The 13471-nt window shown below is 34.9% G+C and overlaps 1 protein-coding gene across 2 annotated transcripts in view; it reads right to left on the bottom strand.

The window, feature by feature from the left end:
• The window catches only part of AP3B1 (adaptor related protein complex 3 subunit beta 1), a 370907-nt gene that overhangs the window by 88189 nt on the left and 269247 nt on the right, over nt 1-13471 (bottom strand). For both annotated transcript variants that reach the window (XM_044663208.1, XM_044663200.1), the window contains exon 21: nt 5366-5438. In XM_044663208.1, the coding sequence (XP_044519143.1) occupies nt 5366-5438 (73 nt within the window). The remainder of the gene's footprint in view (nt 1-5365; nt 5439-13471) is intronic.

Raw genomic sequence — 13471 nt, forward strand, 5'->3', positions numbered from 1 at the left:
AGTAATAATAATTATTAAATATCGGTATTAATATTGATCTAATTAGCCAACAAGGTCCAGGGGAAACTCTAATTACTCCTCCATTGATTCCCTAAGCAAAACTGAAAAAAAAATCTAATTTCTGTATCATATTTCCCTCCTAAATAAAATGTAAAGAATGCTTATGTTTTCTTTGGGGTTAGTTCTCAAAGTAATGGTAATAGCTTGAATTTATATGGCACTTTAAAGTTTCCAAAAATCCTTACATGGATAAGTGATAATAATAACAGCAGCAACACGCAAGGAATAAGAGTTATGAGTTACCTTCTGCATTTACTGTTGTCCTATTAAGTTTGAGCCCACTCTTCTCACCAACTCTGTGCATTTATAACACAGTATACCAGGGGTCGGCAACGTATGGCTCTTTCTGCAGGAGCCATAAAGACAATTTTTTTTCAGGCGCTGTTACAGGAGCACGTACTGTTACAGGAGTGCGCACTGTGAGCACTGTACGGCTCTCATGAAATTACATTTAAAAAAAATGTGGCATTTATGGCTCTCACGGCCAAAAAGTTTGCCGACCTCTGCAGTATACCACAGTGCTATGGGGAAAATGTCCTGTATCAACTGTTCTTAATATATCATCTTAGTAAATGTCTTGTTAGAAGCAATTTAAGTTTACCAGTTGATATTGTTGTGAGGGTTATTTAGCAATTAATTTAGTATTAGTGTTGGACCTAGCAGGAAGGGCTGGAGGATTCCAAGATGGAATGAAGGAGCAGGAAGTGGGGCTTGTGCTCTGAGAGAGACTCCATTAGTGGTTGGGGACATAACTGTTGCTAACCCTGGGGGATCTCAGAGTTAGGGAAAAATTGCATCCAGATTCCCTGGGATCCTGAGAGGTGAAGACTTTCAACAGTGGACAACAGACCTGCAGAGCAGCACCAAGTGGGGAAGTGGTTTGTGATCTGGTGGACAGAATTTCAAACTCACTCTCCCTACTTGGGTACCTTGGATCACCTGGTGGAGTTGACTCTTGGTATCCTGTGACCATCCTTGGATTTACTGTGAGACCCCAATTAAAAGCCATCCTCAGGCCCTTTAGCGGAGCTGACCAAACCTGGCTGGAACCAGGTTTGGGGGAGCTTTCCCTGTGACTTCAGTACTGCTTCCTTTGGGCCCTGCCTGGCTTTGGTCATTAGGATAGTGTAGTGAAGTCCTTCCCTGCCCCCTGTGGTTTGCCCTTAGGTTTGAAGTGTAGAATCCCCTCTCCCGTCCTTTATTTTTGTTTCCCTCAATTAAACTGTTATATACTTTACCTTTTGCTTGCTGGTGACTGTTGGGCCAACTGCCATTCCTGTGTCAGTTAAAAGCTTGGCAATAAACCCTGGTCTCCTTATCCTGGTTGGTCCTGTCTCTCCTTCAACCCAGTGTGAACCCACAAACCATTTAGGTTACATTTTAATAATAATAATAATAACATCCCTGGTGCCTCACCATTACAATATTTAATGGAAAGCAGTATTAATGGGGCTCATGAACAATAGTAGGAGTAAGCACCCACAGGTAACTGCTAGAACTTCAAAGAAGAGGCTGCCTTCTGGGAACTTATTCATCATCTATAATGTCATTTTGATCCTCACAATAACACTGGGGGTGAGGCAAATTGTTATTATTAACCCTATTTGCAGAAAAGGAAATGAGGTAAGAGAAATTTAAAAGACTTGCCTAGGATCACACAGCTATAATAAGCATCAGAAATGGGATTTCAAGCTTGGGATTCCTGACTCCAAAACTAGTACTCTTTCACTGTTTTCAGTTCCTCAGTTAATTGGCCTTTTGGTATTTGGTATTATAATTAAAGTAAAAGTAATCACTTTAACATGAGTAGTCAATTTTATGAATGTACAATGTACTTGCAAAAATGTGGTAAGGATGTAAGGTTTTATTAGTTTTGTTGTTTAGCAGAATACTGACTTTTATCTTAGAAAAAAATCAGAAAGTGTTACATGAAGAGGATTGGGGGTAATAATCCTGAAAGACTGGATGAATGGTGCTGCCTTTTACACAAATAGAGAATTTTAGAAGGGCTGGCTGGCTTAAAAAGAGGGGATAATTGGCTTACTTGTGAACATGTAAAAAGGTAAAAGAATGAAGGATAATGCCACGAGATTCTGAGATGAGGAAAAGGGAGGAAAAAGGAGTACACAGGAAAGGTCTAAATTTTCTCAGCAAAGAGAAAGGTCCTAAGTTGAAGTAGAAAAGACCATACATGAAGATGGTCCATTTTACAGATTTTAACATGCATTTGGATGAACATGTAATGGAGATTTTCCAACAGTACGTATATTTGGGACAGACAACACAGATGGATAATAAGTTAGGCACAAAACTGAACAGGAATAAGAGAGAATGCTGAATTGCTTTCAGGAAATTGTAGAGTTTCATTACTGACCTAAGTTCCCTATGAAAGCAAAGACCCAGCATTTCAACTTTTCAGGAATTCAGATCCAAAGGAGACACTGGCTGGGAAACAAAGTTTTATTACTTACAACTCAAGAGGGTAGAATGCATGTGACCTACTCAGGCTTACTGAGCAAGCCAATGGACAGCAGTCTGGATGGGCAACAGGCCCAGTGTGCTGAGGCTGAGCATCCTAAGCACTAGGAGGGGGAAGGCTTTGTGAGAGGGATCTATATTAACAAGAGCCAGGAACAAGGGAAGCATGTCCTCAGACCCCACCTGAGGAAGCAGCCAAATGGGTAGTAAGAGCAGGCTCTTCCTTGGACACATCTGCATTACTCTCTAGGTCTGGAACAAAATACCAGAGTGAGCTGAACCCATGGCTACTCCTCAATATGGCACTCTACTGGCATGACTATGGGACTGAGACACGGCACACAAAGACCTCTGAACATAATGCTGGGGGGAGGGGCACAAGTAGGACACAGCATGTAGCAAACTAGGAATACCAAAGAAGGGCCGAAACTAGAGCAGAGGAAGTGAAGATGGGCTGGGCCTGGGGCAGGAATGAGGGGGGCCAGGTGGGCATTCAGAGCTCTGTGTCTATACTCTCTTATGCATGGACCCTGTGGGAAGGGCAAAAGTTGGTTAACTGGCTGCCAGGGTGGAGGGGTAAAGGGCCGGGGGAGGGGAGAATAAAACATGTACAAAATCTACAAGTATATTCTGTACCTTACTATAATGAAGATTTTCATTTAATTTTAATCTGCACAGATACAATGGTTTGTAGACACAGAAGATGAGAAGGCTGAATTGTGGTAATCCTTATGTACCTTAGGAGAGGAGAGGTAAGCAAGGAAAAGAAGACAAAGTCAATCCAAAAAAGAGAGTTTTAAGAAGGGCAGGGGTGGGGTGGGGTAGAGGGTGGAGAGGAACACGGGTCAGTGTTATACATGAAGTTTTCCTGCAAAAGGTTTTTAATAGGTTTGATATGGCTATTAAAGGGGAAGCATACATCAAATGGAAAATACTGCTTTAATATTAAAACATGAATGCTGGAAAACTAATTGGAACAGAATAATTCTTTGCTATCAGGAAAATCTATCTTTCAGATAATTTTTCACTCTTTCTTTGATTACACCATGAATTTATTTCATACAGCATATATTCCATTTCAGGCTTAGCTGTCAGGAAACTCAGATGCAAATTCAGTGGCAAACTGCTATAATTATCTTAAGTGCTAGGAACATATATGTATGGCCTTGACTCTAAGATTATTTCCTTTAAAGAAAAAACCTCTACGTGTCCTAAATTTAATATTCAATTATGCAAGTGTCTAAATAAATAAATTAATAAGGGGCAAGAACAAACAGAACTGCTTCAGTGGAATAGAGATTACCTTGAAATGTGATAGCCATGCAGATTTACTCATCTTTCTTCCTTAATAACACTATTTAACAAAATGCCTAATACATTGTGTGCATTTAATAAATGTTTTTTGACTAATTAATAATGTTAAAAATATCACACAAACTCAAATAATACTTTACAGTTTTCAACAAGCTTTCACATAAATTATCTCCTCTGACCCTTACAATGATCCTCTAATATTGGCAGGATAAATATTGTGATGCTCATTTTACAGATGAGTTAGTTGCTGCCATTTTTAGCATTTAACCTGATATGAAATGTGATCTGGAAAGCACTAGTCTATATTCAAGTGCCACCTCGGCCAACTTTCCACCAAATTTTGGAGATGGCAGAAACATCTATATAATTTCTCATTTCTTTCTCTATAGCAATGATGTCAATAGTATTTTCTGACATGTATCAACTTATATGCTATTAGTTGCTATGAATTACTGTAGCAAGACAGCCTTAAATGCCTTTTAACACTAGTCCAAACTTTACTGAAAACTCCATTTTAAAGTTTAAAGTTACTAAACAAATCATAATGAAAACTTAAAAAATTCTTCTACCTAATGATTTTATTCCTATACAGGATGTCACAAAAGTATTAAGCAGTTTTATGCTTTAAGAGCTTATTATTATTAATAAGACTTTTGGGACACCTTGTTTTATATAGCCGTAGTAGTATCTTGGATGGAAGGTTAAACATGAATTCAGGAAGACTTAGACTCAAATTTTTGCCTCTTACATTTACTGGCTATGGGACCCTGGGCAAGTCATTTATATATGTGCCTCAGGCAACTCTTTAAACTTATCTAAGAAATTTCAGACTAGGGAAGGAGTTTCCCACTGAAGGTATATAATACACACACACACACACACACACACACACACACACACACACACACACAAAATATATATACACACACGTGTACATACATATACATATATGTCTCAGAGATCCTTATAATTTTAATAAGATAAACTTGATGGTCAAGAAAGCTATAAAGAAGAAAAAAATAATTATTAGAATCAGGACTATGAGGAGGCAAAGTAGGCAGCCTTCTAAGGTACAACACAGAAAAAAATGTACAATGAAAGCCATTTCTTTTATAGGATTTTTTTCTAAATGAACATAATTTTAATACCAGAAAATCCCACTCTTGCTGGCATGTCAGTATTTGTATTGTGAGAGTGAAATGGCACCCATTCCAGGAAAGGCTCAGAAAGCCTCTGGCAGACAGTAGTAAACAATTTTCAAGCCTTGCTCAGAGCCTGCTATTACTGCCTCAACTCTTCCGCATGTGCCAAAACAACCAATTTCCAAAAGTCTCTAACTAGGCCTTTCCATCTATAAAGTGTATGTGTGTGTGTATATGTAAATACACACTACACACACACACACACACACACACACACACACACACAGTTGAATTAAAGAGAGGTTCTATAAAAATATATAATCATGGTTGATAACGAGGAAAATGACAAATTTCAAAAATACAATACTTACAATCATCTAGGTCTAGAAGAGAAACATCTTTTTTATTAGGTATTCTTTCTGGGCAAGTTTTCTTCTCTTCTTTCTGTCAAAAGTAATATGTTTTTGATTTGTTGTTACATATTTTATATTTTAAAGACAATTTTTATATCTTAAAGCAATTTGTTCCATTGTGCTCTGCTTAATTTTCTCAAAAATTATCAATTTCAAAACCAAAATGTTTTCAAATTAAGTTTAAGTTACAAATTTAAAAATTTGGGATAAATAATCAGATTGTACCCCCCCAATCTCTAAATAATATTTTAAAAATGCGTTGTTTATAGATGAATGGATATTCTGTAGGAAACTTAAAGATTAAAACCAGAACAATTTAAAAATTGGACATGTTTTGTTAACATAAAATGTCAATTAATTCTTTGGCAACAAGATAAAAATATAAATAAAATTCAGTATTAATGAATTTTTTAAAGCAAGTTATAACTTTTTAATATTTGAAAACAATATTGCATGTGCTTTGCTCAACAACAGATCCTGGAGTTCCTATTAATCAACTGCTCTGAGGACTTCCTTTCTTCACTTGCCTCACTGACATATTCTCACACCTCAAGGATTTTAACAAAGTTAAAAATAACTGTCTAAAGTAAAAGACCTGCAAATGTTACTTTTTTACCTTTGCAAAGAAAATAAACTTTACAAGACATAAGTATCCCATTCCAAAAAAAAAAAAAAAAAAAAAAAAAAAAAAAAGATAACTGCACTCAAAGAATTTCCACAAGTTACCAAAAAAGTAGATATTTTACTCATATTCACTTTAAAATGTGGAAGTTCTGCTTCTCCTTTTCAGCAGCAGTAGCAACAAAATTAAGGGGTTCTGATAAGAATAAGATCTAATTTCTGGAATCTCAAATTCATACCTGAAAACTGGGCTTAAAAAAGATTTTGCTTTATAAAAAGTTTTTTTTTTCCCCAAGAAACACTAATGTTCCCTCATCTCCATAAACAAGAGAGACCCTTATTTTATCTTTGTGCCATCTCTTTGCATTTTCCTCTAAACTATCCCTATTCTTTTGAAAGTCAATCCATGATTAAACCTAGTTATTTAATGATAAAGATTCTTACTTTTAGAGTATTTCCCTCTGACTAATCTTTAAATATTTAGTTCTAGTAGCCAAGTTAGATATGTTCCAAAGGATAGGGCAGGGTTGGTTCACAAGATAAAAATGATAATGATGATGATGATGATGATAATAATATCTACTTTCTCAGTTTTAATCTCTAATTGTCAAGGTTTTAAACATATTATTTCCTTGTCCTTACCAGACACTATAATCTTGAACTGATCCTATAGGCTTCCTAGGCCTTAGAACTGATAATTAGTCTATCTATGCCCATTCTTAGTCTCCAGAGGAGGAAACAGAGGCCCAGAGATTAAGAGATTTGTCCAAACTAGCAGGCATAGAGCTGGTTTCAAATGGAAATTCTTACTTCAAATTTGGAGGAAGAACACTGGGGATAAATTTGGTCATACCTACACAAAGCTAATAACCAGTTTCTGAGCCTATAAGTCTCTTGTTTAGCTTATTGTGATTATGTCAGAATAAGCTGCATAAATCACTTCAATTATACAACACATTTTTTACTTTATTTATTGCTCAAGTTTTTCTTTAGCAACTCTAAATCAATCTAATTCCAAAGTATGTTAAAATAATGCGGATTGTTAGTTCAAGATCAACATACCAACTCATTTCAAAGTATTCTTATACTATAACAATTGCAATTTCACTCATTTCTTTACTACCTTTAACATCTAGGGCAGAAGGAATTCTAACTCTCCTATTACTTTCATTTCAATGAGGAATTTGTATGGAGTTTGCACCTTAGGAAAGTATTATTTTTAAAATCTAGGCATGGTAGGGAGTAGCCAGTTGAAGGTGATATAAAACAGCATTCTATTCTAGAGTTCATACTTTTCTGGTAAAGACAAAACAGGTGTGAAAAAGCCTAGGAAACCTTAGTAAATAAACAATCTAAATGTGGAGTAACTAAATAAAAACTCAGAAAGGACTGATCTGGACCAATGTTACTTTGTCTTTAAGAACTACATTCCTTTAAATTAAATTGTCTTGAAGTATAAAATTGAATTTTCACTAAAACATCCACAACCAATAATGTGAGGTATGTTTTAAAAGTATTTATCAAGATGAAAAGTTTCACCTGAAACAAAATAAAATATCTCTATTCCAAGCCAACAAATTCCAACCAAATGATCATAAATTAGAGCCAAAAGGGAATTTGGATACCATCTACCAACCCCTTCTTTTTAAAGATGAGGACATAAAAGCATAACATAGAAAGTAGAAGTGCCAAGATACTGGATCTGCATGTGAATGTAATATATAAGCAAAGTTATTTTAATATTTACATACTTGTTCTTATTGTGCATAATTTTAAAATAACTTGGGGGCTTACTTAATTACTATGCCTATTTCCCCCCCTCTGTATAATCCTCCCATTTTCTTTTTTTTTTTAAACCTTTTTTAAGCATGTATGCCTGGAAATCTATATAAATTTTATTTGGGAAGTGAGAGTGTTAGTACCATTCACTCTTCATATTTTGCTACTTACACACCACTTCTAATGATATTAGAAATTCCCAACAATTTTCCCTAAATTTGTAAAATACAAGTGTCTCTATAGCACATTTCACCCGAATATTTTTCTTACATCTACAATTCAACATCAGTTAAATGGACACTTCTTTTCCCTTAAACAATTTAAATCTCTTTTGTGTTTTCAAGTGAAAAATTGCTTTAATTCTCAGAATAAGCAGATGAAATTTATGTCCTATGTCCGAGTCAAAAAGTTGTAAGTTAACGCAGGTTCAGGGTGACAATTTCATTTCATCAAAGGTATCACTACTGTGCAAAAACACAGCAAAACAAAAAGCTTAGTACCATGTGGCATTTGAAAATGCTACCCTGAGCAAAATGGGTATAGCTTCCTGTAAGCCACAATAATGCACGACTATCACCTGAAAAATTAACAACCCATCAAATCAGGATCAAGGTAAAGCTTGTACTAAGTCTACATCTTATTTCCTACTCCACAGCTAAGAATATATAACAATATCTACTAAATATACACCACATCATATACAAAAACAAACAAAGCCACATATGAAATCAGCATAAGCTCTTATTAGAACTTAAAAGACAAAGAAAAAAGATTTCAAAAGGACAAAAATTCATTGACTTTCTGGGAAGAGCAAATAATAGTGACTGAAATACAACATTAGCAACAGATAATGGTCATTTCTGATGAATTGAAAAAGCCTTGCATTCCAAATCAAAGCTATAAAAAGCTTGTGATATGCCTGGCATTTTCCTCTTATATTATATTTCATTGTTTATCTAAAAAAATTTAAAAATCAAAACATTTTCTTATTCAAAGCATCTACTATGAAAAGAAAAATCTGAATTCTAAACAAAGAAGTTAAGAGCCATATTCCATCCAACATTCCTCCATTTGCAATTCATCTTGGTAATAGAGACAGAACCTGGGTAAATGCATATAGGAGTTGAAGCAGGAGATTTCTCTTGCTCAATGCATAATTCATGTGCTCCGCCTGCAAAGTGTGTAAAATGAGAATTTCACACCGCAGCATGAGCCACGGAGCTGCAGAGAAAAGGCAGATGAAATCATATTTTACTGTGTGAATTTTATTTCTTACCCCACCAATGTTTATATAAAACCATCATTGACAAACCAAACGCATTGACAGATCACCCACTGTTTCCATTGTGTTAGCACTTGAAAAGAGATCAGGCATAAAGATAAGACAATTTGTTTTTGTATTTTTAAAAAAAATATGGGATTAGGTTTTTAACAGCTGAGCAACTGTATTAAACTTGTACAAGGGCAGTGGGAACTGCTCCTAAAATCTTAGCACAAAAATATCTGGCTACCAATGGTTCTTCCTTAAATGTGCATTTTGCTTCTATGATACTTGATTACAACTGAGCACTTTGAAGCATCCAGATTTTTAAATGGAATACAAAGGCACAAATCTAAGATATCAAACTCTCTGCTTAAAAGCATCCCAAGTTATTGGCTGGTGGGTATGGTGGGGAGAGAACAAGCCTTTAAAACAGCTATCTAGTTTCAAATAGGAACACAAATAAAAATGTGTATTACATCTGTAAATATTTTTGCCTATTCTAAACACTCATTTTCATTTTAATAAAGGCAGCCAAAAGGATACATAGATATGACATGACAAAAAGCCAAGGTACTTCACATGAAGAAGATACCATTAAAAGTTTTTAATCTGAAATTACAAAATGGATAAATATTATGCAGAGTTCAGTAAATCAACAGTCAACATTGAAATCTGCCATAGTTCACTGCTAATCTCTAGTGTTAAGCAAGATATTTTGAAGCAAATATTTGCATGAAATATTTTCAATTAGTTGTCAAAGTCAAAGTCAAAACAACCTAGTAAATCTCAAACCTCCATGAAAAATACATAAAGCTGATAACATTAATATTAAAATTTAAACTAGAATGTGCTGTGAACTTCAAAGCAATTTCTATTTGTTAAAATTCAGCAAAGAATCTGTTACTGTGTATTCAATTTAGAGAATGTCTTAAAATAGTTACATAAAAATCTAGTCTTCAAAATCCACAGGTTCTGTGTAATTGTCAAATAATTTATTAATCCTTTTATAAAAACTGTTCTTCAAACATAACCAAAATACATCTGAATAAAGTCTCCCAGGGAAATTTTCCTAATCTTTCTATATATGATCTTTTTGTATCAGAGTCACAGAATTAATCTACTTTTATCAATGATAATTTTCCTTTTGTTAGATCTTTAAGCCATGTTAAGGTTAGCCATCTAAAACTTTTGTCTTAAAAACTTATAAAGGAAGGAGAACAAGTAAAGGATCGATTTCTGTATATACATTTTCAACTGGGTTAGCATGGTGATATGTATCCAATAGGCCTCCTCAGTCTGTGATAATGATGGCAGCTGGCAACTATGCCTATAATACTGCCATGTATTCAAAATGGCATTTAATTGTTTTGATGATTAGAAGACAGATTGTTGTTAAATGTTAACAACATAATAATGTGAATTCAGTTATTTGCAGGTTCTTAAGAAATTTCAGTAACAATACAAGTTTTTAAAAGGTCTGGAAGTGAGATACCTTTTTCAACTGGATAAATGCATTAAATTATTTCACCTAGATGGTTTTTGCTCTTTACAAAATGACATCTATAACACAGATTTCCTATGAAAAAACCCTACCTAGAACACTGAAAAGACATGCAAGCTAAGGAATAAAAATCTTTTTTATAGAAAAAGAATTATTATTATGTGATTAGTGTTACTGAAAGTAGTATTGTCAAATGCAAATGGAAATGAGGGCCATTAAATCATACATAAAGGTCCATATAGGCTGTACTCTGGTTTAATTTAAAATATAATTTTATCTATATTTTATTGTATTTTTATTTATTTTGTTACATGTTCCCAATTATATTTCAATATGATTTTGGGCCACACTCAGAATGTTTGCCAACTGTTTCTGATACCTCTGATCTAAAGTATCAGTGGTGGGAAGTTTAATTATGACTACTTGATTACTTTGCATATATAGTTATAATATAGTATTATTGTAGTTTATATATATTATGTATATGTGTTATAATATCATATAGTTTAAAAAACTGTATTTCAGTTAAATGTGTGGATAAAGGACTAACATGAAGATGGTTACTATTTCTAGCAAAGAAGAGAAGCTTTTTAAAAGACATTAATTTAAACATAACCTTCACCATCTGTTCTGTTCATAATTTTAACTAAGAATAAAACATAACATAATTATATCAGGAGATATCAAGTAAAGTGATATAAATGTGAATCTCTTCTTGCCAACACTGATTTTTCTGCTGACCCTTTTACAAAAGAAAGCAGTTTATCTGTTAAGAAAAAATTTTGACAGTGAATTAAATGTATGCAAAACACTTAAAAAAGAATATAGCATCATTCATATGTAGTTTTACTTTGTAAGTAAATTATTATAATCTGTTGAGAAAATACATAAATTATCAATCAACAAACATTTATTAAAGGCTTACTATATGCAAACATTGCACTACATGCTTGGCATACAAAGAAAAAGATAAAGCAATCTCTGTATTGAAGGAGCCTACATGTTTTATCAAATAAGATGCTTGTATATAAATAAATATAAATTTTAGATATAATATACAATGTAGAATATATGCATAACAACATACACGCATTTATTTTATTCATATGCAGTGTGTGTATGTGTAAATATATAGTGAGTAGTAGTGGGGAGGCTCTAGCAACCAGGACATCCAAGAGAGGCATCATGTACAAGGTGACATGAGTTGAGATTTGGAGGAAACTAAAGTTTTTAGGAGTTGATGGTGAGAAGCAAGTGCATTCCAGACTTGGGAAATAGCCCCTGCAAGACATAGAGATGGGTGGTGGAGAATCATGAATTGAGAGATAGCAAGAAAGTAGATTATATGTGTAAATAATACAATAATTTACACCTTCTACTTCTACTTATGTGCTGGCTGGAATTAGAGGAAGTCACATAACCAAAAAGGCAAGTCTACTTCAAATAATGTTAATTTAATTTGAATTTGGCTGTCACTTCACCAAATCAACTCTTTTACTCATTCTTTTTTTTTTTTTTTTTTAAACCCTTACCTTCTGTCTTGGAATCATTACTGTGTATTGGCTCCAAGGCAGAAGAGTGGCAAGGACTAGGAAATGGGGGTTAAGTGACTTGCCCAGGGTCACACAGCTAGGAAGCATCTGAGGCCAGATTTGAACACAGGACCTCCCATTTCTGGGCCTGACTCTCAATCCACTGAGCTACTCAGCTGCCCCCTAACTCATTCTTTATTGCTATCCTTTTCCTCACATAGACCTTTCTCTTCAACTTAGCCCCATTTTTCCCTCCTCAAACCTTCCACATCTACTATTACATCCCCTTTTTAGCTGAAGACCTCACTTTACCTCATCTAATACTTTACTGAGAAATAAAAAGGCTATGAGAACTCTACCCCTGCACCCCCCACTCCCCTCATCCCTTTGGCATCATTTCCCACTCTCCTTCTTTATTCCAGTCTCTGATAATGAAGTGGGCTCTTCTCATTAAGGCCAATACTTCTACATGTGCTCTTGATCCCATTCCTTCTCTTTTTATGCAGCTGACTGATTCCTCAATCCATTCTTCCTTTCTCTCCAGTCTTTAAATTCTTCCTATCTACTGTTTTCTTCTCTGCTGCCTACAAATATGCCTCAATCTCCCACATCTTTAAAAAATATTCACTAAACCCTACCAATGGAAAGCAGAGCACTGCAGAATCAACACTTTTGAATTGTGGTGCCAGAGAAAACTTTTGAGAGTTCCTTGAACAGCAAGGAAATTAAATTACCTAAAACTTAAGGAAATTAATTCAGACATTTCACTGGAAAATCAAATGCTGAAGCAGAAGCTTCATTACTCTGGCCACATAAGAAGAAAAGACACATTGGAAAAGCCCCTGATGATGGTAAAGATTGAAGCCAAAAGGGGAGGAGGCAGCCAAAGATGAGATGCATAGTATCATGAAAACAATGACCGTAGGCATGGAGAGACTTGGGGAATTAGTGGAGGAGAGAAGGGCCTGGTGTGCTATGGTCCATGGGGTCGCGGAGAGTTGGACATGACTGAACAACAACAGAGATCATACCATTCACATGGATTATCAGGCTATTATGCTCCTCCCATTCAAGCTCAAACTTCTTGAAAAAAGCTGTCTATAGTCATTGCCTCGAATTCTTCTATGGTTTTTTGTAGTACTCTTGTATCCTGGCTCTCTTTCAATGCGACCATTCTTTCTTAGTCTCCATTGCTTGATCGTCATCTATAGCATGCCATTATCTGTGGGTCTATCTCCAGGCTATGTCCTGTATCTTCATCTCTTTATTCTGTACACTTTCACAAGGACCCAAATTCCTCAATCTCATGTGGTCAATCAGTTGTCAAATTTGTCAATTCTATCTCCATAACATTCCAAAAATTCCCA

Source organism: Gracilinanus agilis, chromosome 1 (assembly GCF_016433145.1).
Source record: "Gracilinanus agilis isolate LMUSP501 chromosome 1, AgileGrace, whole genome shotgun sequence".
NCBI classification, from domain to species: domain Eukaryota; kingdom Metazoa; phylum Chordata; class Mammalia; order Didelphimorphia; family Didelphidae; genus Gracilinanus; species Gracilinanus agilis.